General features: G+C 37.0%; 1 protein-coding gene across 1 annotated transcript in view; it reads left to right on the forward strand.

Annotated features, from left to right (window-relative positions):
- The window catches only part of HMCN1 (hemicentin 1), a 543624-nt gene that overhangs the window by 258303 nt on the left and 264190 nt on the right, over window positions 1-21131 (forward strand). Inside the window, 8 exon segments of the mRNA XM_007451144.1 lie at window positions 4962-5156; window positions 7815-7910; window positions 9096-9223; window positions 10573-10717; window positions 14350-14462; window positions 16415-16574; window positions 17204-17372; window positions 20159-20286. Coding sequence (XP_007451206.1) covers window positions 4962-5156; window positions 7815-7910; window positions 9096-9223; window positions 10573-10717; window positions 14350-14462; window positions 16415-16574; window positions 17204-17372; window positions 20159-20286 — 1134 coding nt within the window.

Consider the following 21131-nt stretch of genomic DNA (forward strand, 5'->3'; position numbering starts at 1 on the left):
TCTGCCACTTTTGGGTGGAACGTTCTATAAATATCAATTAAATCTATCTGGTCTATTGTGTCATTTAAAGCTTGTGTTTCCTTATGTATTTTCTGTTTGGATGATCTGTCCATTGGTGTAAATGGGGTGTTAAAGTCCCATACTACTATTGTGTTACTGTCGATTTTTTTCCTTTCATGGTTATTAGCATTTGCCTTATGTATTGAGGTGCTCCTATGTTGGGTGCATAAACATTTATAGTTGTTATATCTTCTTGGATTGATCCTTGATCATTATGTAGTGTCCCTCCTTATCTCTTAAAACAGTCTTTATTTTAAAGTCTATTTTATCTGATATGAGTATTACTACTCCAGCTTTCTTTTGATTTCCATTTGCATGGAATATCTTTTTCCATCCCTTCACTTTCAGTCTGTATGTGTCCCTAGGTCTCTGGCAGACAGCATATATATAGGTCTGTTTTTTGTATGCATTCCGCCAGTCTGTGTCTTTTGGTTGGGGCATTTAATCCATTTACATTCAAGGTTATTATCAATTTGTATATTCCTATTACCATTTTCTGAATTGTTTGGGGTTTGTTTTTGTGGGTCTTTTTCTTCTCTTGTGTTTCCTGCCTAGAGAAGTTTCTTTAGCATTTGTCGTAAACCTGGTTTGGTGATGCTGAATTCTCTTAGCTTTCGCTTGTCTGAAAAGCTTTTGATATCTCCATTGAATCGGAATGAGATCCTTGCTGGGGAGAGTAATCTTGGTTGTAGGTTTTTCCCTTTCATCACTTTAAGTATATCCTTCCACTGCCTTCTGGCTTGCAGAGTTTCTGCTGAAAAATCAGCTGATAACCTTATGGGGATTCCTTTGTATGTTACTTTTTCTTTTTTCCCTTGCTGTTTTTAATATTTTTTCTTTGAATTTAATTTTTATTAGTTTGATTAATATGTGTCTTGTTGTGTTTTTCCTAGGGTTTATCCTGTATGGGACTCTCTGTGCTTCCTGGACTGGGGTGACTATTTCCTTTCCCGTGTTAGGGAAGTTTTCAACTATAATCTCTTCAAATATTTTCTCACACCCTTTCTTTTTCTCTTCTTCTGGGACCCCTATAATTCGAATGTTGGTGCGTTTAGTGTCTTCCCAGAGGTCTCCAAGATTGTCTTCAGTTCTTTTCATTCTTTTTTCTTTATTCTACTCCTCGGCAGTTATTTCAACCATCTTGTCTTCCAGCTCACTTATTCGTTCTTCTGCCTCAGTTATTCTGTTATTGATTCCTTCCAGTGTTTTTTTCATTTCAGTTATTGTGCTGTTCATCTCTGTTTGTTTGTTCTTTAGTTCTTCTAGATCTTTGTTAAACATTTCTTGTATTTTCTCAGTCCGTGCCTTCATTCTATTTCTGAGATTCTGGATCATCTTTACTATCATTACTCTGAATTCTTTTTCAGTTAGATTGCCTATTTCCTCTTCATTTATTTGGTCTTGTAGGTTTTTACCTTGTTCCTTCAGCTGTGACATATTTTTTTGCCTACTCATGTGTTGTTGTTTTTTTTTTTAAATGGGTGGGATTGTGTTCCTGTCTTACTGGTTGTTTGGCCTGAGGCTTCCAACACTGGAGTTTGTAGGCTGTTGGGTAGAGCTGGGTCTTGGTGCTGAGATGAGAACCTCTGTGAGACCTCACTCCAATGAATATTCCCTAGGGTCTGAGGGGATACCCCTATTCTCTGTTAGTCCAGTGATTCAGATTCGGAGTTCACACTGCAGGAGCTTCAGCCCAACCCCTGGCTCGTGAACCAACATCTCACAAGCTGCATGGGGTGGCAAAAAAAAAAAAAAAAAGAAAAGAAATAAATTAAAAAAGAGAGAACAATAACAATGTGAAAAATAAAATTAGGCTAGGAAACTAACAGATATGTTAGAAAGAATATAAAAATAAAAATCTAGATGAATCAACAACTGGAAGGTACATCAGTACCACAATAGTGAAAAAGAGGAGGGAAAGGGGAAAAAAAAAGAAAGAATGAAAAAAAAGGGGGGTAAAGGCCTTGGCTGTGGAGCGCGGGACCTAAGCAAGGGTGAGGTTTGGGCGGTGGGCAGCGCCTATGCTTAGGACCCACAGGGCTGGAATAGGCCCTGGGGGCTGTGGGGGGCTGGGGCTTAGGCTCAAGGAACAGAAATGGCCCAGGTGTGCCCCCCATCCCTGGTCTCAGAGGGTGGGGGACCTCACCTGGGAGCCCAGCAGGCTTCCTGGGCTCAAGTGGGTGGGGCAAATACCCTCCTCTCTTCTCCTGCTCCTCCCTGAGGGCCCCTCCCACCTGCCTCTCCTGATCTCCCCAGCCTCAGGGGTGCCAATCCTGTCTGGCCTCTACTTTTTCTCCCCCCCCCAGTCCCCCCACGTCCTATTGGTTCACTTGGGGTTTCCTCCCATCTCCTTGGGTGTCAGGGTCCTTCACCAGCCACCGGCAGGCACCCTAGTTGTGGGGAGGTGCTAACTCTGTGTCTTTCCACACGCCATCTTGACTCTGCCCCCTATCCTTTTTAAATCTAGTTTGTTCTTGGCTTTCTTACATCTGAAAATTCTCATTTTGTCACCATTTTCACTGATGGCTATGTTCTTTATGTCAGTAAGCTTGGTTTCCTCCCCATTACTTGAACAATCCCAGACTTCTGCATATCTTTTTGCTCTTCTGGAATTTATTTTCTGTCTAATCTCCATATTCACCTGTTCACACTCTGAGCCTAACATATTCTGGGATTTTTATACCTCTCTGTTTCAGACAAGCAGCTGGCTCTGGAATAAATGACTGGTATCACTCCAGAGAAAAGTAACTAGGCCTTACACACGTAAGATAAGCACACAATCAGCTGCTTTCTAAACTATTTTTTAAATACGTTTATTTTACCTATTACTTTTTATTAGTCAAATTCCCATATATATGTAAGAGAAATCTGAACACAGGTACATAACTTCTTTTTAAAAACATATTGCTCAGTTGTAGTATTTAACCTAATTTTATGTAGTTTCAAAAAACAAACAATTGCACTTCTGAAATTGCCATGTTTCTTCAAAAATGCAAGTTCAAATGTACTGGATCAATGTTGTTATCATCATTTACACTTAATGCACACGCACAAGGTTATTGTTGAAGTGTTTTAATATTGATTCAATCATTCACAAATATCTAGCAGCCATGTATAATGCACAAAGTACCATGTTAGTTGCTATAAAAGGTAAAAATGTGGTTACAAATATAAATTCTCTGGGGAAAGTCAAACATATAGTCTAGTAAGAGGCTGAATTTAGCCATTGCCATGAGAGTGGTGTAGAGTGAGTTCTGTGAAAGCTCAGAGAGGGAAGAAATCATATCCATTTAGGATGGTAAGAGATGGCATTGAGGAAGGGCCTTTTGAACTGCCTTCAAGAATTGTCAGTATTTCAGTAGCCAGAGATCAACAGCAGACATCACATTTGAAAGGGGTGGTGGTAACACAGGTGCTGATTTTGGAAAGGTCCATCCTTGACTGGAGACGAGTAAGTTCTGATTGTCCAGAGAATAAGATATGTATGGAGAAATAATCGAAAATGTGGCTGTAAAGTTAAAGGAGGTCGTTTGGCCCAGGCTAATAAAGCACTAATGCTACTTGGGAGGCAGGTGTACATCCAAGTCCCAGAATTCCTGTTGAGAAGGAGAGAAGTGATCTCTATACCCATTCTTACTTGCCTGATAACCAGCTTGAGTATGGGCAGTTATAAGAACCCATGGAAAAGGGGAGGCTGATAAAATGATAAAGAATTGTGACTTTGGAGTCGGATCAACCTGGTCTTCAATCCTAGTTCCACTGTTCAACTCCATGTGGCACTTAGCAAATTAACTATCTCTGTCTCAGTTTTATAAAATTGGGGTAATAACAGTACCTACCTCATAGGGATATTTTGAAGATCAAATGAGGTAATTAATGAAGAGGACTTAACAGAGTCTCTGGCTCTTTAAGTGATAGTTGTTGTAGTCCCTAACCATTGTTTAATCTTGACATTATCAAGGAGACATCCCTAGGGTACTTCCTCTTAGAGTCCTACAAGGGCAGGTTTCATCTATTACCTCTATTAGTATCTTATGTATTTCTCTTTGCCTGATACCTGAAACATTATTACTCATAAGTTCCGTGGGACATACTGAAAGCCTCATCTCTTTGGGCCTTCTGACAGCATCCTCTGTTTTCCAGGGTATGCCTGTTAGCTCTGATTTTTCCCCCCTGGCTTCTGTGGGTACCTAAATTATGTAGATAAGTGTAGACTTCTTACTTATAATTTTATAATTTCTGAATAATTTCTTAGCTCTAACATTAAGCACTCCGTATTCTCCATTTATCAAATACTATTCTGTTACTTTAATTTGAGTTATTGATTCTCAAGCTTCAATTTCTTTAACTCAAAAATGCAAAAAAAAAAGTGAAAGATATTGAGAAGCAAGAATGTGATATACACCAAGAATATAATTTAAGATTAAGTACTGTTACCTTGTTATATGGTGATCTATTGAAGAATGAACTCTGATATAATTAGTTTATTTAAAAATTCAGCCTAAAGAAGTAAGTTTTGGAAAGTGTCAAAAATATTTCATTGCAAGGCAGACTTATTTGTAAGAAAATTTTAAGTTTTGAGGAGTATGGCATAAACTAAAATTGAAAACAAATTCCAAAAATGAAAGATTCCCTTTAGTTAAGGAAATCTTGATTTAAATTCCCACCCTTTCCATCTTATCACTTTAAGGAAATAGTTGAACTTCTTTGTTCCTCTATTCATTTATTTAAAAAATCTATTTCAATAGCAGACAGGAATACTTAAAGCATATATTTATAATATTATATGAATCATGATTTGATTTGAATTCAACCTGTTGATAGTGTAATAATTAATTTATATTTAATGCACATGTATACTATACCAATGACCACTTTCTTTCATTTTAAATATCTTCTAGCACCTCCAGTTTTTATACAAGAACCTGCTGATGTGTCTATGGAAATTGGCTCAAATGTGACGTTACCTTGCTATGTCCAGGGTTATCCAGAACCAAAGATTAAATGGCGAAGATTAGACAATATGCCCATCTACTCAAGACCTTTTTCAGTGAGTTCCATCAGCCAACTAAGAACAGGAGCTCTCTTTATTTCAAGTAGGTTAAAGGAAATATAATTTATACAAATATATACATATAAATTATACATTTTTTATACATAGGTGTTGCTATGTTTAAAATAGTGAATTAATCGTGCCAACATATTTTGTGTTTGTTGCGTTTGATTTTAAAATAATACTGAACTCATATCTGGGAATTGTCATAAATGAATAACATTTTATTCAATTTTATGTCATTACTATATCATATAGATTTATGAAACAATATGACTTTCTTCATATCTCACTGTTTCTTATTGCAAATAGAGTCTCCTGGGCCTGTAGGTGGATAAGTAATCACATTTTATTGACTCTTGTACCACCTGTTGTATAGAAAGGTAAAATATTACTGGTAGTTAGTTAATGTTAATTATTTTGAGCCAAGAATACATAACCACATCATAGGGACACTATACACTATCAAAATTTTTTGATTAAAAGCTATATCTATCTGGAGCAAAACATTTTTTAAAAAGTCAAATATGCCATCATCCCAAACTCTTACCTGTAAGCTATTAAGCGTTCAGATATTTTGTAAACCCTTAGTACTTTTTCAAATATTGTTAAGAATATTTGGATACTGGCACCAGAGGAGTAAAACCATTTAGATGATTAATTGATTTTTTTAAAATAAAATTGCATTTTTAGGGTATTTTATAGAAAGCCCCCAATAAGTGACTTTCATGTTTATTAACAATATTAAATGTGCATTAGCCACTTAAACTTTCAATACAAATTAAACTGTCTAATTACAAGTGTTTACAGCTCTGTGCTAGGTGAAGACAGAAGTCAAATACGGGGTTCCTCACTCAGGCATTTTACAATCTACTGTCTGAGTGGATGGTCACAAAAGTACCTACCAGAATTACTCATTAGATTGGGTCAGATTGTGCAGGAACTGAAACGTGCAGGTGAAGAAATGTAGTTGGTGAGGTAGAAAATAGACCCCCAAGCTTCATAGGCACGAAAAGGCGTGTGAAAGTACTGTTTCAGAACAGCTCCCCTGCAGGATATGAGGAGACAGGAGCGGGAGGGAAGAATGGGGAGGATCATATAGGTAGGGTGATGGTGGTGATGAGAAACAACCCAGAGGGAAACAAATGAGACCTGAAAACAAATCAGTTAGCAGAAATGAAAGAAAAATAAGAATACAGGAGGGCAGTGTATTTACCGATGGTTGCCCAGTTGTTCAAATTAAATCATCTACAAGAAAACTAGTGATGAGAAACTTAGCTCTCACTGGTATTTTGTATTTCTACAGAAATTAGCCCGAGTTGATAATATGGAGACTATCTTGGTTAGAAACAACGTATAACTTATTAACCAGGTGATTTGCTGAGCTTTCCTTGGCAAATGAATGTTTGCTAATTTTGAGAGTGAATACTGTGCTTACCAGATGCAGTTCTGCAGTTATATGCATGTGGTTAACAGAGTAGAAACTTGGTCACTACTCTTTATTTGGGATAGTATGGAACTATTCATAATGGAAAGCTGTGTTTTTCTCTGCCAACATCTTATCAATAGATTAAACTGTGCCTATTTTAGTTAAGATAGTTGCAAAGGGGACGATCAATCCCCTATTTAAAAATTTTCTTTTGACTCCCCAGTTGCTCAGAAGGTAAAACTTTACTGTTTTATAAGGCACCAGGCTACCTCTTCATCTTCAGGCTCCTGACTGTGCCCACACGGCCTGTAACCCAGCGATCCTCATCCTAATCCCCTAACACACTCTTTAATTTTAAATATTTTATAAATATCCTTTTTATTATTCTGAAAATTCTATGTATTTGATCAACGCACATAATAAAAATTATTTTAACATGCAAAATATAGTACAAAGGAAAACAAAGGAAAGTAATTTTATTAAAATAATATGTATTTAAATAGATAATACTCTGGCAATGCTCATACAATATGTATACATGTTATGTATATCACCATGAATTTGAGAGCTAAAATGTAGACTGATACAGAAATATGGGATTGATGACTCAAAAACTCCAGGCTGGTGAAGTGATTTCCTGAAATGGCGGGCAATTCTTGCAAGAGTTCTTTCTTTCTTCCACTGATACAGAATTAGGTTGTAGGCTCAACTAATTATAAACAAAGTCATCACATCCATGAATTTCCAGTGGGGCCTTCAAAAGTCTTGGTGAACTTGGGATATTGTTCCTTTCGTGAATCCCCCCCCATGCATTGTCTCCCTAGTTTTTGCCAGTAGACTCCCCTGATCATTAGACCAATGAAAGCAATCTCCCCTGCAAACCTCCAAACGCCCCCAGGGTGGTACTGCAGCTTTCCAGTCTTTGAACAGACCATGATTTTTCAAGGCATGCTCTTGCCTTTGCAGCCCATTAGGTTTGGACTGGCCTTCCTCTGTTCTACCTACTGTTTCGGGTACAGCTTAGGTATTACCTCCTATGTGAATCCTTCCCGAGCTCCTCCTTGTGCCATCAGTCACTTCTGTCTCTGTGTCCCCCATAGCTCATTGTCTGAAGCTCAAATTAGAGCAGTCATCACACTGTGGTACGATTGTTGCTTTCAAGGTATGTCTCCTCCCCTAGAATGGGAACTACCAGATCACAAGCACGGTGCCTGGCACATAGTTAATGCTCCACAGATGATGTTGAATGAGTAAATAATCTCTTCTTTTTAGACTTATGGGCAGGTGATAAAGGAACATATATCTGTGAAGCTGAAAACCAGTTTGGAAAGATCCAGTCCCAGGCAACAGTAACAGTGACAGGACTTGGTAAGATCAATTAAGTACTTAGACACCACACTTTTTGAAAACATCAGACTCCTCTTAGTACGTCATCTCTTGCCTGTGCCATTAAAAACAAACAAAAAAAAACCCAGGTAAACATCTGATTACTACATTAGCCTTCCTTCTCCCCACCCTATTTCATATTTCATGATGTTAGAACTGGAAATAGAGATCATCCTCTTCAAGCTCCTTATCTTTCATTTGAAGAATTGAAGGTCAGTTGAATAAATTCATTTAAGTCTTAAGTATGAGTACACACACACACACATATACACACACACACACACAACGCACATGTTGTGGTGGTGTGCTTTTCTAGTTCTTTTCGTTACACTTATTATTTTAGTCCACATGGTATTATTTCTGTGTATGATATGAAGTAAGAATATAATATCCATTATTTCCAAGTAGTAAGACACTTGTTTTAATATTTTTATTGCATGTTCTCTTCCCACTGAGTAAAATAACCATTTGGTCACATGCTAAATTTATAATCTTATGTCTATTCCTTGGAATTCTATTTATGCACTAGTCCTACATTGTTTAAATTATTACACCATTTATTGTGATTTTTAAATCTCATTAATACACTTCTATAAAATTTTCTTTATGTGTATCTCCCTTAATTCATCTACGTATATTTAAATTTTCCAAGAAGACTCTCTTAGAGATTTTGCTTTGATTTATGTAGAATTACTTCCCTGATTTCCATCTAAGAGTCCACCTCATTTTATTTGCCTGAGCTGTTATGACAGCCTCCTCACTAATCTCATCCCTTCCAGTTTTCCCTTGTCTGGTAAGTTCTCAGATTGATATTTCCTGAAAATGGTTCTGATGATTCCACTCTTCTATTTATCAATGCTTTCAGTCACTCTCCATTTGAATACATTGCAAATTTCTTGGCTTGACTTTTCTGCCCTTTCATGCCATAGTCATATTCTTTTTTACTTTCTCTACTTCTTTGCTATTACCTGTCCTCTTGCCATTCCCTCTGCTTAGAAGGGTCCTTTATCTCTGTCTTCCAGTTCATACCCATGTACATTTAAAAATCTTGTTCTTGAAAACTCAATTTCTAATAGCATAATTAGTAGTCATCTTTGCCTATAAAAGAGCTTGCCTTCCTTTGGATGAAATAGCATTGACAGTGCCTGTGTTCTCTCTCTGATTTAGTTGCTCCTCTCATTGGAATCAGCCCTTCAGTGACCAGTGTAATTGAAGGACAGCAGCTGACTTTGCCTTGTGTTCTGTTGGCTGGAAATCCCATTCCAGAACGTCGGTGGATTAAGAACTCAGCTATGGTAAGAACATTTTAAATCCATGCATTCATATTCCTCTTGCGTAATATGAATTCATATTCATGTATTGCCTCTTGTGTAAGAGGCAATGTATTCCAAACATTGAAATTTTAATGTAATAAATATACAAACATATATTTTTTAAGTGTACCAAAACTTTTCTTCAGTATTAACATGTTTATGCAGTTCATATTATTTTGAAATTAATATGATGGAGAAATAGTCAATGGTGTAATTTTTATAATTTTGTAACTAGTAAACTCTCTTCAGAATATGTAATAACTGAAGCAAGTATGAAGTTTTTTTCCATAGGATTTAAATATTTTATATCCTTCTTTGCAGGACATAATAAAATGTTAATATTCTCATAACATTCTTTCATTTTATATATTAATCTTTATTGTTATCGTCAAACATTCTTTTATTGTGAACTATTTTAAAATGTGGATCTACTTTGTGTCATTGTTTTTCATTGCATAACTTTTGATTGTGAAGGAATGTGAAAAATTTTCACAGTTGTAAGGAATTATTCTGTAAACATGCTATCTATAGCAATAAATTTTCACCTAGTCCAGAGCATTTTTCTTTCCATTTTCCAGAGTATTTAGACTTACGCCCTTATTGAAGTACCAATTAAAAGTGAATTGATTCCATGGGATAAGATGTAAAATTGTTCGTATTTGCATAAAAACCTGAGAAAAATGAGTGCACCTCACTCAATAATAAATGCCCTTATAACATAGGATGATACTGTTTGAGCACTAAAGTACCCTATGATTGAACAAAATGCATAAATGTTACAGAGTTAGAGGTGATGATTCTTAACAGAAACCATTGTCAGCCTTCTCTCATGCAGTTCCTATATCATACATTGCCCTCTAATATTATTTGTATCTGTCACTGAAAAGGGTGCATGTTGAGGTTAAGTCACATTCTCTCAGCTTGAATGATGCCTGTTTGCCAGAATGAAAATGTCAGATGGCTTGCAAGTGGTAGTAAAGCCTTCTTGAAAAAGAACAAATTAAGCCAAAAGTAAAAGTGAAATTTGGGTCCTTCGTGATAACAAAAATTACAGAAACAGGGAATTAGTGTTGTTTCTATTTCTTTCCCTTTCCAATATGTGCGTAATTCTGACAGATGTTAGTGGGTAGAATTTTTGGTGGTATATCACAGTGACATACAATTGATGCTACTCTTCGTAACATTTTATGCTCATCATTTTTCACTTAAGGGTGTTAAAATATTTTGTTATAACACATTTAATAACCCAGTTGGAGAAGAAAGCAGATCTGGTTTGGGCTTACACAATCTTGCCTGTTTAATTAAAAATGACTTTTTTTTTTTCCTTCAAGTTGGTCCAAAATCCTTACATCACTGTACGCAGTGACGGGAGTCTCCATGTTGAAAGAGCTCGGCTGCAGGACGGGGGCGAGTATACTTGTGTGGCCAGTAATGTTGCTGGAACCATTAGCAAAACTACCACTGTGGAGGTGCATGGTAAGAGGCGCACCCATCATAATTCTTTCCAAACCATGTTCAAAGCTGGGTTCATATCTTTAAATCAAATAACTCTGTTTTTCTAGTTATAAGAAGCAGATTTCTTTCCTAATTGTTATTCTTAACAAAAAGCCTTATTTCTTGAACAATATTTACATTATTAAGCCTGTTTCCAGATTTCCCTTTTCTGTATATACGAAAAGACGTTATTGGGAGTCACTTGCTGAGTCTCTCCAAGGGCTTTTGTAAGTGGTTTCTTAATTGATAAAAGTGAACTCAGCTCTCAAAGAGTTATGTTTAAAAGTACATTTTAATTTCAGGAAAGCTGAACTTATTGTGCCATCCAAATTGCCTCTTCTTCTGGGATTGTGCCACAAGCATTTTCTTACTAATGACTCCTTTGTGTGTTCGCTAGAAATGACCTAAACTTTTCTAAAGGCCACTTCATGTGCTCCAAACAATCTTTTTGTGTGTTAAATAACTTAAAGGTCACAAATAAAAAAATCCAGAAACCATCTTTTTTCCATTCGTCAGTAACTGTTACCAACTTTTTACATCTCAATAAATAACAGCTTCGTAGCTTAAGAAATTGTCGTAACTTTTTTTGTATATCTCCTTTAAAGACTTTGCTTTTTAAAGTGTTATATTAAAAACTAGCTCTGTGTACAGGGATAAAAGTAGAAGAGAACATTTATTTTTAGTAGTTGATTCAGTCTTTTTTAGGGCCTGGATTGGAGAATCCAGTAATTTCCAAATTTTGCTTGTTCTGTTGAAATTTTCAGTGGATACAGGACATCTTTTTAATGTGTGCTTCTCATTGTAAATAGCCTCTTCCATCTCTTTCAATCTTATACCAATGTTGTACCAATCTCCACCAACATTATGTGAGATATTCTTGAAGAAATACCAAAGTAACATTAAATTAGTTGAGTAAATACATAATTCCAAATTGGGTATAGTTGTGTTTAACTATTTTTTAAAGAAGATCAGTCCATACATTTTGCGGAGGGTGCTTATGGACCAGTTTGAGAATCTACGGTAGAAATGCATTCATGTCATCTCCCTTTGGCATCTAGCAACTGCCTAGAATATTGTGTTGAGAAGAATTCTGATATAAATTTTCACTTGGGTGAAAGAGTGACATGATTAGTTGTGATGTCTGCCAGATCCGAGGAGTATGGAGAAGACAGACAAACCAATGATGTGGTTTATCAAGATGCAAAAATTTTAACAGTTAAAAGTTTAAAAGGTCATTTCACAACATCGTTTCATCCATCTTAGGCCAAAATGAGTAACTGATTTAGTTAATAAGATTAAGAAAAATTAACCCAGCATTTGACATGAACTAAACCAAACAGCTATTTAGAGGACAGATTTGCCTTTGAGTTGGATGTGATCCAGTATCACAAATTCTGTATACCTCTGTGTTTATGTTAATTTCATCACTCTGCCTCTCCACTTTTAAGAGTATTTATTATATCCTGAGATAAACCATAATGGAAAAGAATATTAAAAAAAAGAATGTATATATATATATATATATATATATATATTTATAACTGAGTCACTTTGCTGTACAGTAGAAATTAACACAACATTGTAAATCAAAGGCTCCCAAAGAATTCTTAGAAGAATTGAATTAACGAATGCCCATATAAGTGCAAATTAAAATGACAAACTATTTAATTGTCATGTTGATTTACATAGATTGACAATCTGGAAAGAAGACCCTTCCATACTCACATGTCATCAGATTTGAAAACCATTGCCTAAATTTGCCACTTGCCTTTATAGCTGTCAAACTGAATATGTATTTGAGAAAATGGCTTATTCCATGTTGCCATAAAATGACAGCAAAGTTGAAAGTTGACTATTCCATGATGATTCTGGAAATTAAATTTCTCGCTTTAGACAGTAGCCTGACATTCTTGTCTATGGCTGGGAATTTACTGCCAATTCTTTAAGAAGATATGATCTAAAGAATAGTCCCAGCCTTAGGAAAATACAAGGATGTAGCAAAGCTCATCTAAGCCTTTCAAAAGGAAGCTTTTGCACTGAGGTCTCTGGTTTCTCTTGTTCTGGCAAACTTCTACTCCAGGGTAGCTGGGATAATTCTAGAGAAATTTGACTTAAAAACAAGAGCCACAGTGAGTGCTTGAGCTCTAGGGAACAGCTCCAGTCTCATTTTTCTGGGGGAAGGAAAGGAAATTCCTGGTTTATATTGGGCTTTCATTACGTTTCTTGCGCTATGTTAGGTACTTTCACGTATGGGAGCTTTTTTTTTTTTTTTAAAGATTTATTATTTATTTATTTGGCTGCGTCGGGTCTTAGTTACGGCATACGGGATCCTCGTTGAGGCATGCGGGATCTTTTGTTGCAGCGCACAGGCTCTTCGTTGTGGAGCGCGGGCTTCTCTCTAGCTGTGGTGTGCAGGTTTTATCTTCTCTAGTTGTGGCGCGTGGGTTCCAGAATGCATGGGCTCTATAGTTTGTGGCACGCAGGCTTTTCTCTAGTTGAGGCACCTGGCCTCAGTAGTTGTGGCATGTGGGCTTAGTTGCCCTGCGGCATGTGGGATCTTAGTTCCCTGATCAGGGATGGAACCCGCATCCCCTGCATTGGAAGGCAGATTCTTTAACATTGGACCACGAGGGAAGTCCCTGGGAGCTTCTTTAATCAAATTCTTTATTTTGAGAACACTGAGTATTGATAATTTTTTGTATGCAAGTTGGTTATGATGAACAGATATATACAGAATAGAATGATGAAGTCTTCCCTTTCCTTTTGCTTCCAATCATATAATGTCAATTCTTTAGTTGCTTTCTAAAGTCAAAAGATATGCATTCTTAGTGAAAAATATTGACTGGGCTTCCCTGGTGGCACAGTGGTTGAGAGTCTGCCTGCCGATGCAGGGGACACGGGTTCATGCCCTGGTCCGGGAAGGTCCCACATGCCGCAGAGCGGCTAGGCCCGTGAGCCATGGCCACTGAGCCTGCGCGTCTGGAGCCTGTGTTCCGCAACAGGGGAGGCCACAACAGTGAGAGGCCCGCGTACCGCAAAAAAAAAAAAAACAAAGAATTGACTTAGAATCTTGTATTTTAGACTTTTAAATGTAAACTCCTGAGGCCTTTCAAGCTTTACTTTTGAATTCCTTTTATGAAAAAAGATTCTATTTTCGAGGTTAAATTTAGTAGCTTGCTAAGTGATTCTTGTGTATAGACAGGTGTTTAATCTGTAGTGGTTAAACAGTCCATTTCTCTGGAGGTGAGGTTAAGTCAGCTCACTGCAACTTAATGGGGTAATGGAGAATGGTGTAAGGTATGTTAAGTGTGTAACTCTGTAGTTCTAGCTTGAATTTCCTGAAAATACGATTTCCTTCAGTCCTCTCTTTTTTTTGTTAGGAAAATCAACTTAATTTACTACTTGATTTTAAGTGTTTATTAAATTCTTCAGATTGCAACTATTTTATTTACTTTATTACACTCCCTTACAAATTGCCATACATTTCTAACAGAAAAGGTTGTCTTTGCTAGTTTTTAGAAATATTCGTATATCCTGAAAATGTTCAACTTTAAACTTGTGAGGCTAAATGGAAGGACAGGTGCTCAGATTCTGCATATTGCTTCCTTTTCCAGTTCTGCCAACCATTCAGCATGGACAGCAGGTACTCAGTACCATTGAAGGCATTCCAGTAACTTTACCATGCAAGGCAAGTGGAATCCCCAAACCATCTATCATCTGGTCCAAGGTAAATGACGTATCTGGTGATGTTTGTTAATAATATGTGTTGCTACAACAATATTTGAATATTTTCATACATGGAACTTGTCACTGTACCATAGAACTTTACAGAAAGGAAAACCCATAGTCATACCTCTTAGAAGGGACCTTAAAATGTCCTTAGGTCATTCAACTACTTGATGCTTAAATAGTATTAACACAACAGTGAACACTAATACAGCACATTCTTTGCGCCGGGAACTTTTCTAAGCACTTCACATGTTGTAGCAGATCCTTTTTTACTCCTTGCCACATCCCCTAAACCCTTTTGACTTAAGCTCAGCTCTGGTGGACTGCTCCATGCTCTCTGCCAGGGACACTCTTCATGCATGTACCTCTCTAGTTTGGAGACTCAGGGCTTTCTCCAAAACCCCACAAGGCAACTTAGCCTGCTGAGTAGTCAGGGAGTACAAGAACATTAAATCCTGGGAGAGGGAGGTGTCCCATATAAATGTCCCACTTCTCATCTATCAGAAAAATCCTTCTGGGGTGCATCTACATAGTTTCTCAGAGGGCCCCGAGCACACTGAGCTTATAAGCCCAGCCACAGCCACGGAGGAAACCAGGGCAGTGAAACCCTTTATTAGCTTTCCTTCCTTCTTGCCTCACTTTCCAACTGTCCTCTTCAAGCCCCTGGGAATCACTTTCCAAGTAAACTTCCTGACTCCAAATCTTTATCTTGGACTCTGCTCTTCTGGAAGCCAAAATAAGACACATAGATGAACTCATTTATCCCCCTCAGTATCCCTGTCGTGAAGTTCTCTGGCTTTTCCTTATGTTCTTGCAGTGAGGAAAGAAGGACTTCCTTCTTCCATTTCCTGAGGAAGTCCTTTCCATCTTTCAACAGCCATGAAGGTGGCATATTTTCTGTAGATTAAATCCGGTAGAGAGAAAGTTATATAAAATGATGGCATAATAATGAAATATGGCGTTTGTATATTTAGGGTCACAACCAAAGTATTTTGTCATAACATCTAATTTTATACTTCTAAAAATCTCTGAAATATAGAGAAGTTGGTTTTGACATCCGTAAATTAAATTGAAAGGTTAAGATTTCTGCATCCTGGGCACAAAAATATGGTGGTGAAGCTGATCCCCCAAACTGCACAGTCTCTGGTACTGAGTAGAAGAAGTTCAATGCATTTTAGGGAAATATAAAAAAATGAAATCTTCTTTACAGCATGGCCTTTGAGCTGGGATCATGCACAGAAGTTAAGAGTTTAGGCCCCCAAGCCTGCCTGCCTGGGTTCGAGTTCCAGTTCTACCACTGACTAACTCTTTGGCCCTGGGCAAGTTACTCTGCCAAGCCCCCAGATTTAATGGTGTCATCTGTAAAACAGGGGTTGTAGTAGTTCCTACTCCTAAGATTGTTATGAGCATTAACATAATTAATTCATGTGAAGTGCTCAAAACGGTACCTGGCTTAGCATAAACACTCATCCCGTCTGCTGCTACCTCATCCTCTCCACTTTTTTTTTTTTTTTTTTTTTTGTGGTACACGGGCCTCTCACTGCTGTGGCCTCTCCCGTTGCGGAGCACAGGCTCCGGACGCGCAGGCTCAGCGGCCATGGCTCACGGGCCCAGCCGCTCCGTGACATGTGGGATCTTCCCGGACTGGGGCACGAACCCGTGTCCTCTGCATCGGCAGGCAGACTCTCAACCACTGCGCCACCAGAGAAGCCCCATCCCCTCCACTTTTAAGTAGCTTTGGAATGAAGGGGATCTAGTTTGGTATGAAGAAATGTCACCTTTGCATTGTTTGTTTAATTTTTCTTACAAAGAGCTTTCTTCAAATTAACATTCTTTCAATCTAGTATTTTCCCCTTTAGAGATTTTTTTTCTTCCTCTCTTCCTCTTCCAGACATTAAGTCACTCCTTTATTATCTTGAAAAACACTTTTTGTTCTGTGTTGTTTTGCAGAAAGGTGAGCGGATTTCCACCAGCAGTGCTAAGTTTTCCGCAGGGGCTGACGGAAGTCTATATGTGGTGTCCCCTGGAGGTGAGGAGAGCGGGGAGTACGTCTGCACCGCCACCAATGCAGCCGGCTACGCCAAAAGGAAAGTGCAGCTGACCGTCTATGGTGAGAGCCCTCGGGGAGGAATGTTTTTCTTTGACGCAGTCTGTCTGTGCCAAAACTCACATTTCTCTCCCAAATAATGTTACTAGAGGGCCGTACCCCTAAAGTGAACTACTCTTCCAAGTTTATAGTTTTGTACAAAAATGCATTTTTCCTGCCAACCAACATCTCCTCTACTTAAATTCTGATTTAAAGGGAGAGGAATTGTATAGCCTTTCGGAAAAATTTTATGGTGTTTTCCCAAGGAGTATGCTTATGGCACCCAACCCTCTTTAGAAACACCGCTTAGTTAAAACTTAGTTAAAACAAAGCCAAACCTCAGCTATATCTTGGTTAGTGCTCTGCCTTGAGGGGTTACTTTTACAGATGCTAGATTCTGAAAGTGCATTTCAGCTGACCTCTGCATTGTGTTCTGAAAGAAGGAGCTAAAAAGGAAAACTTTCTAGACATTTTCCTTTAAGCTCTCACAGTGTGTGTTAATGGAAAGCTTTAGATATGTCCTGAGACTTTGGAACAAACAGCATCTTTTTGCAAATTACTGAAGAATATTAGTAGTCCACATTCTAGTGTGAATTAAAGTGTGCTTTGTTTTCAATGTACTGTTTCCCTTTCAAAACTTGTGTTTATTTTAGTAAGGCCCAGAGTGTTTGGAGATCAACGAGGACTGTCCCAGGATAAGCCTGTTGAGATCTCAGTCCTTGCAGGGGTAGAGGTGACACTTCCATGTGAAGTGAAGAGCTTACCCCCACCCATAATTACCTGGGCCAAAGAAACCCAGCTCATCTCGCCATTCTCTCCAAGGTAGGGAACCTGGGATGAATCAAAACATGTGAAACATAATCTCTTGGGACAGGTGACTGTACTTGTTCAGGTTTTCAAATGTCTCAAAAAAAAAAAACCCTTTTAAATTTGAGATAATTTATACGTACATTCGAGCCTACAGAAAATATATATACCTTCTAAGTCATTCTTTAATAGAAGAAATGCTAACACCCAGCTTTGACATAATTTCGCATTGGTGCATTCTACAAGGTAGTTATGAAAATGGAGTGGATTTGTATGTAGATTCCGGTTAGCACAAAGTGCATATTATAAAATTCCAGTAATCCCAGATGAGCAATAAAACACAATACATTCTCTAATATCTAGGATTTGACTTTCATTAGATGACTTTGTAAAAATCTTCTTGATTGAACTTAAACCCTTATACAAATAAAGGCCCACTGAAACAATATATTTGATCGGCTAAGTGACGTGGAAAGCAGAATGCCAGAGCCCTTAAGAACGCAACCTTTGTTGCCATGCTGGTGTGAGTTTTAATTTACCTCCACCACTTAAAGCTTACCTGAAACTTAGGTAGTTTTTTCAGTGGGCCTCTTTGAACCTCAGATTTCTTGTTTATAAAATGGGTATAATACCTGAAAGGATGATATAAGATAATGTACATTCCATATCCCATCTCTGGTTCTCAAAGAATGGTAGCAAGTACTGTTTTAACTCAACATCATGCCAGAAGTTACTGGCGGAATAAGAATTATAGTCTCTAGCTATTGTCTGTTAGACTTGTTGATGTATGGTTATGAAGCTATAAATTCATGCCACAGTATTTTCCCTACCACTGGTGAGAAAAAAAGTAAACAAAACTACTTTACTATTTCTTTGAAAAAATATTTGCCTCGAATATTTTTTAATAGAAAAATACCATATTTCAGATAAAGTTGAAGTTTCATTGTTCCCCTCCTCAGTCATAATCTCTTTTTTCCCTTCCCAGGGGCACAAACACTGACACAGACTTGGTGTATATCCTATGCATACATCCTTAAATAGTATAGAATATTGTTTTCTCTATTTTTAATTTTGTTTTGTGTACTTGTTTTCAATTTACCATTGTAACATGTTGTATATTATTATTCCACTGCTTGGTTTATTGAGTCAACATTTATCCATTTTATACATATATTCAGTTTATTCATTTTAACTACCATATACATATTCTGCATTTTATTTATACATTTCCCTGTGTATGGACATTCATGTTCTTGTTTGTTTTGTCTTTCTACATTTTCTTCTTTTCTTTTTCTTGGTTTTAGAAACGGCTTTTCAGGGAATATCTTTTTATATCTCTCTTTGTATGCATATGCATGTTTCTTTGCGACTTGTACCTAGAACCCCAATTTCTAGTTAGAATGAATTACTATTTTCACCTTTGTAGACCGTGCTTAACTGCCTTCTGAAGGGGCAATCCTGATTTACCTTCCACCAACAGAATATAGATGTACCTTTTGCCACATTATAATCACTGCGTGGTGTTGACTGACTTAGAATTTTTTGCCATTCGTCTGGATGTGAAATGGTGTCTTGCAACTGTCTTTTCACGTGACTGAATTCTAGTGAGCCTGGAATGTTTTCCCTTGTTTGTTGGCCATTTGTGTTATCTGTGAATTGCCTCTTTAAACCTGCTGCAATGTTCTGGTGACTTGTTTCTCTTTTTCTTATTGAATGTAGAAATTTGGTTTTTTTTCTCAAAAACAATCCTTTGTTTGTTGTATGTGTTGAAAATATCTTCTCTCAGTCTACTCCTAGCCTTTCAGGTTTATGTATGGTGTCTGCTTGTACAGAATTTAAAAATTTCTATGTAGCTCAAGGTGTTAATCTATTATTGTTTTAGATTTGTACTTTAGGAAGATCATAAACAGAACTCCAACGTTTTATTGCAATTTTTAAGTTTGTTTTCACATTTTGGATTTTAATACATCTGAATTTTTATTTTGTGTGTAGTATTAGGTAATGCTCTAATTTTATTTATTTATTTTTCCCATGTGGAGAGCCACTTGCCCAACACCATTTTTGAATAGTCAATCCTTTCCTGACTTTTTGTAACACCACCTCTGATATTGCATATTACATGTTGAGTTCTCATACATGCTTAAGTCTGTTTTTTGAAGGGGGGGTTCCATCTTTAACTGTCTATCTATTTGTCTGTCTCTGGGCCCATAGCACACTTTATTTGTCTTAGCTTATAAGAAATCTTGATAGTAAGTAGGTCTATTTGACCCCCTCCCTGTTAAAGCTATTTTAGCACAATTAACATAATAACATTTTTATATGTAGATCTGGTTTACCTAACTATATAAGAGGAATATATTCAGTATATATCTGAGAATTGCATATGTACCTTTTTTTGCCTTTATTTTAGGATACTAAACTTTTAAATGAAGCATTGTAGAAAAAACAATAATGTGTTCAGAGTATATTTAAAGTTTATTAAAATATACATTTGCTTTGTAAAGTTGTAACTTACCAAAGCAGAGAGATGTACAATTATTTGACGATGTCAGGCCCTTACATTAGATTTAAATGTAAAAGAAAACTGATTTGGTATTTATAAGAACATCATACAGAATACACAAGACAATTTTGATAATTATGAAAATTCCTGACTTTTAAGGTGTATAGAAATGACATTATAGATGGGAGAATGGTTTGAAAAAGAGCTTGCAGAGTAGTAATTTCACATTGAATTGTAGCTGCGTAGGGGATATTTAAATCCTCATACTTTATGGTCTACTCTGGTTTCTTTCTTTTAGACACACGTTCCTTCCTTCTGGTTCAATGAAGATCACTGAGACCCGCGTTTCAGATAGTGGGATGTATCTTTGCGTTGCCACAAATATTGCTGGGAATGTGACTCAGTCTGTTAAATTAAATGTCCATGGTGAGTTTTGAAGTGAAGGCATATGCTATGGCGTATACTGGCCACAGGGAGACCTACTGTCCCAGTTTCTTTGATAATTAACCTCAAATTGTATAGAGAGTAATTATAGAAAAACTTTCTAAAATCTGAGACTTGTGATTGTCTTTCATTTACTCTGAAATCTTTATCTGCCATCTGTAAACAACTCTCCCCTTTTTCCTCAGATGCACAGTATTAAAATTTTGGATCTCAATTTTACTAGATGTCTACCGTCACTTATGACTTGTTGTTGATACACCATAAAAAAAGAAAGTGTGTTTAGACGGGTGGCTTTTTGTTGAAGTGAATGTGAATGCTCAAGGAAGAACTTAATAGCATATAAATGGTCATTTTCAATGTTTATAGAGCTCAGCCACTGAAAACATTCTGCTCCTGGGATTCTTTAACTACTTTAAAACTCTCTAGGTAGTCTGCTTTCTTCTCTCAATTTGCCATAGTCTATCTATTGATAATTACTCATTCATTCAACACATGCTTAGTGAGCGCATACTGTAAGCCACGCATTCAAATATCAGAAGAAATTTTCTCAAATAGTTTTGACCTGATTTCACTCTCAGATCAGTCACTGCAGTAGTGTCCTCTTGACTGTGGGATATGAAATCCAATGAGAGTTCTGTCATTTACTAGCATTAGGCACATTACCTACCCTCTTCTATATTTAATTTTCTCTTTCATAAAATGATGATAATAATACAGGCATATCTTGGAGATATTACTGTTTTAGTTCCAGGCCATCTCAGTAAGGCAAATATGGCAATAAAGTAAGTCACACAAATTTTTTGGTTTCCCAGTGCCTATAAAAGTTA

Source organism: Lipotes vexillifer, unplaced genomic scaffold (genome assembly GCF_000442215.2).
Source record: "Lipotes vexillifer unplaced genomic scaffold, Lipotes_vexillifer_v1.1 scaffold343, whole genome shotgun sequence".
Classification (NCBI taxonomy): Eukaryota; Metazoa; Chordata; class Mammalia; order Artiodactyla; family Lipotidae; genus Lipotes; species Lipotes vexillifer.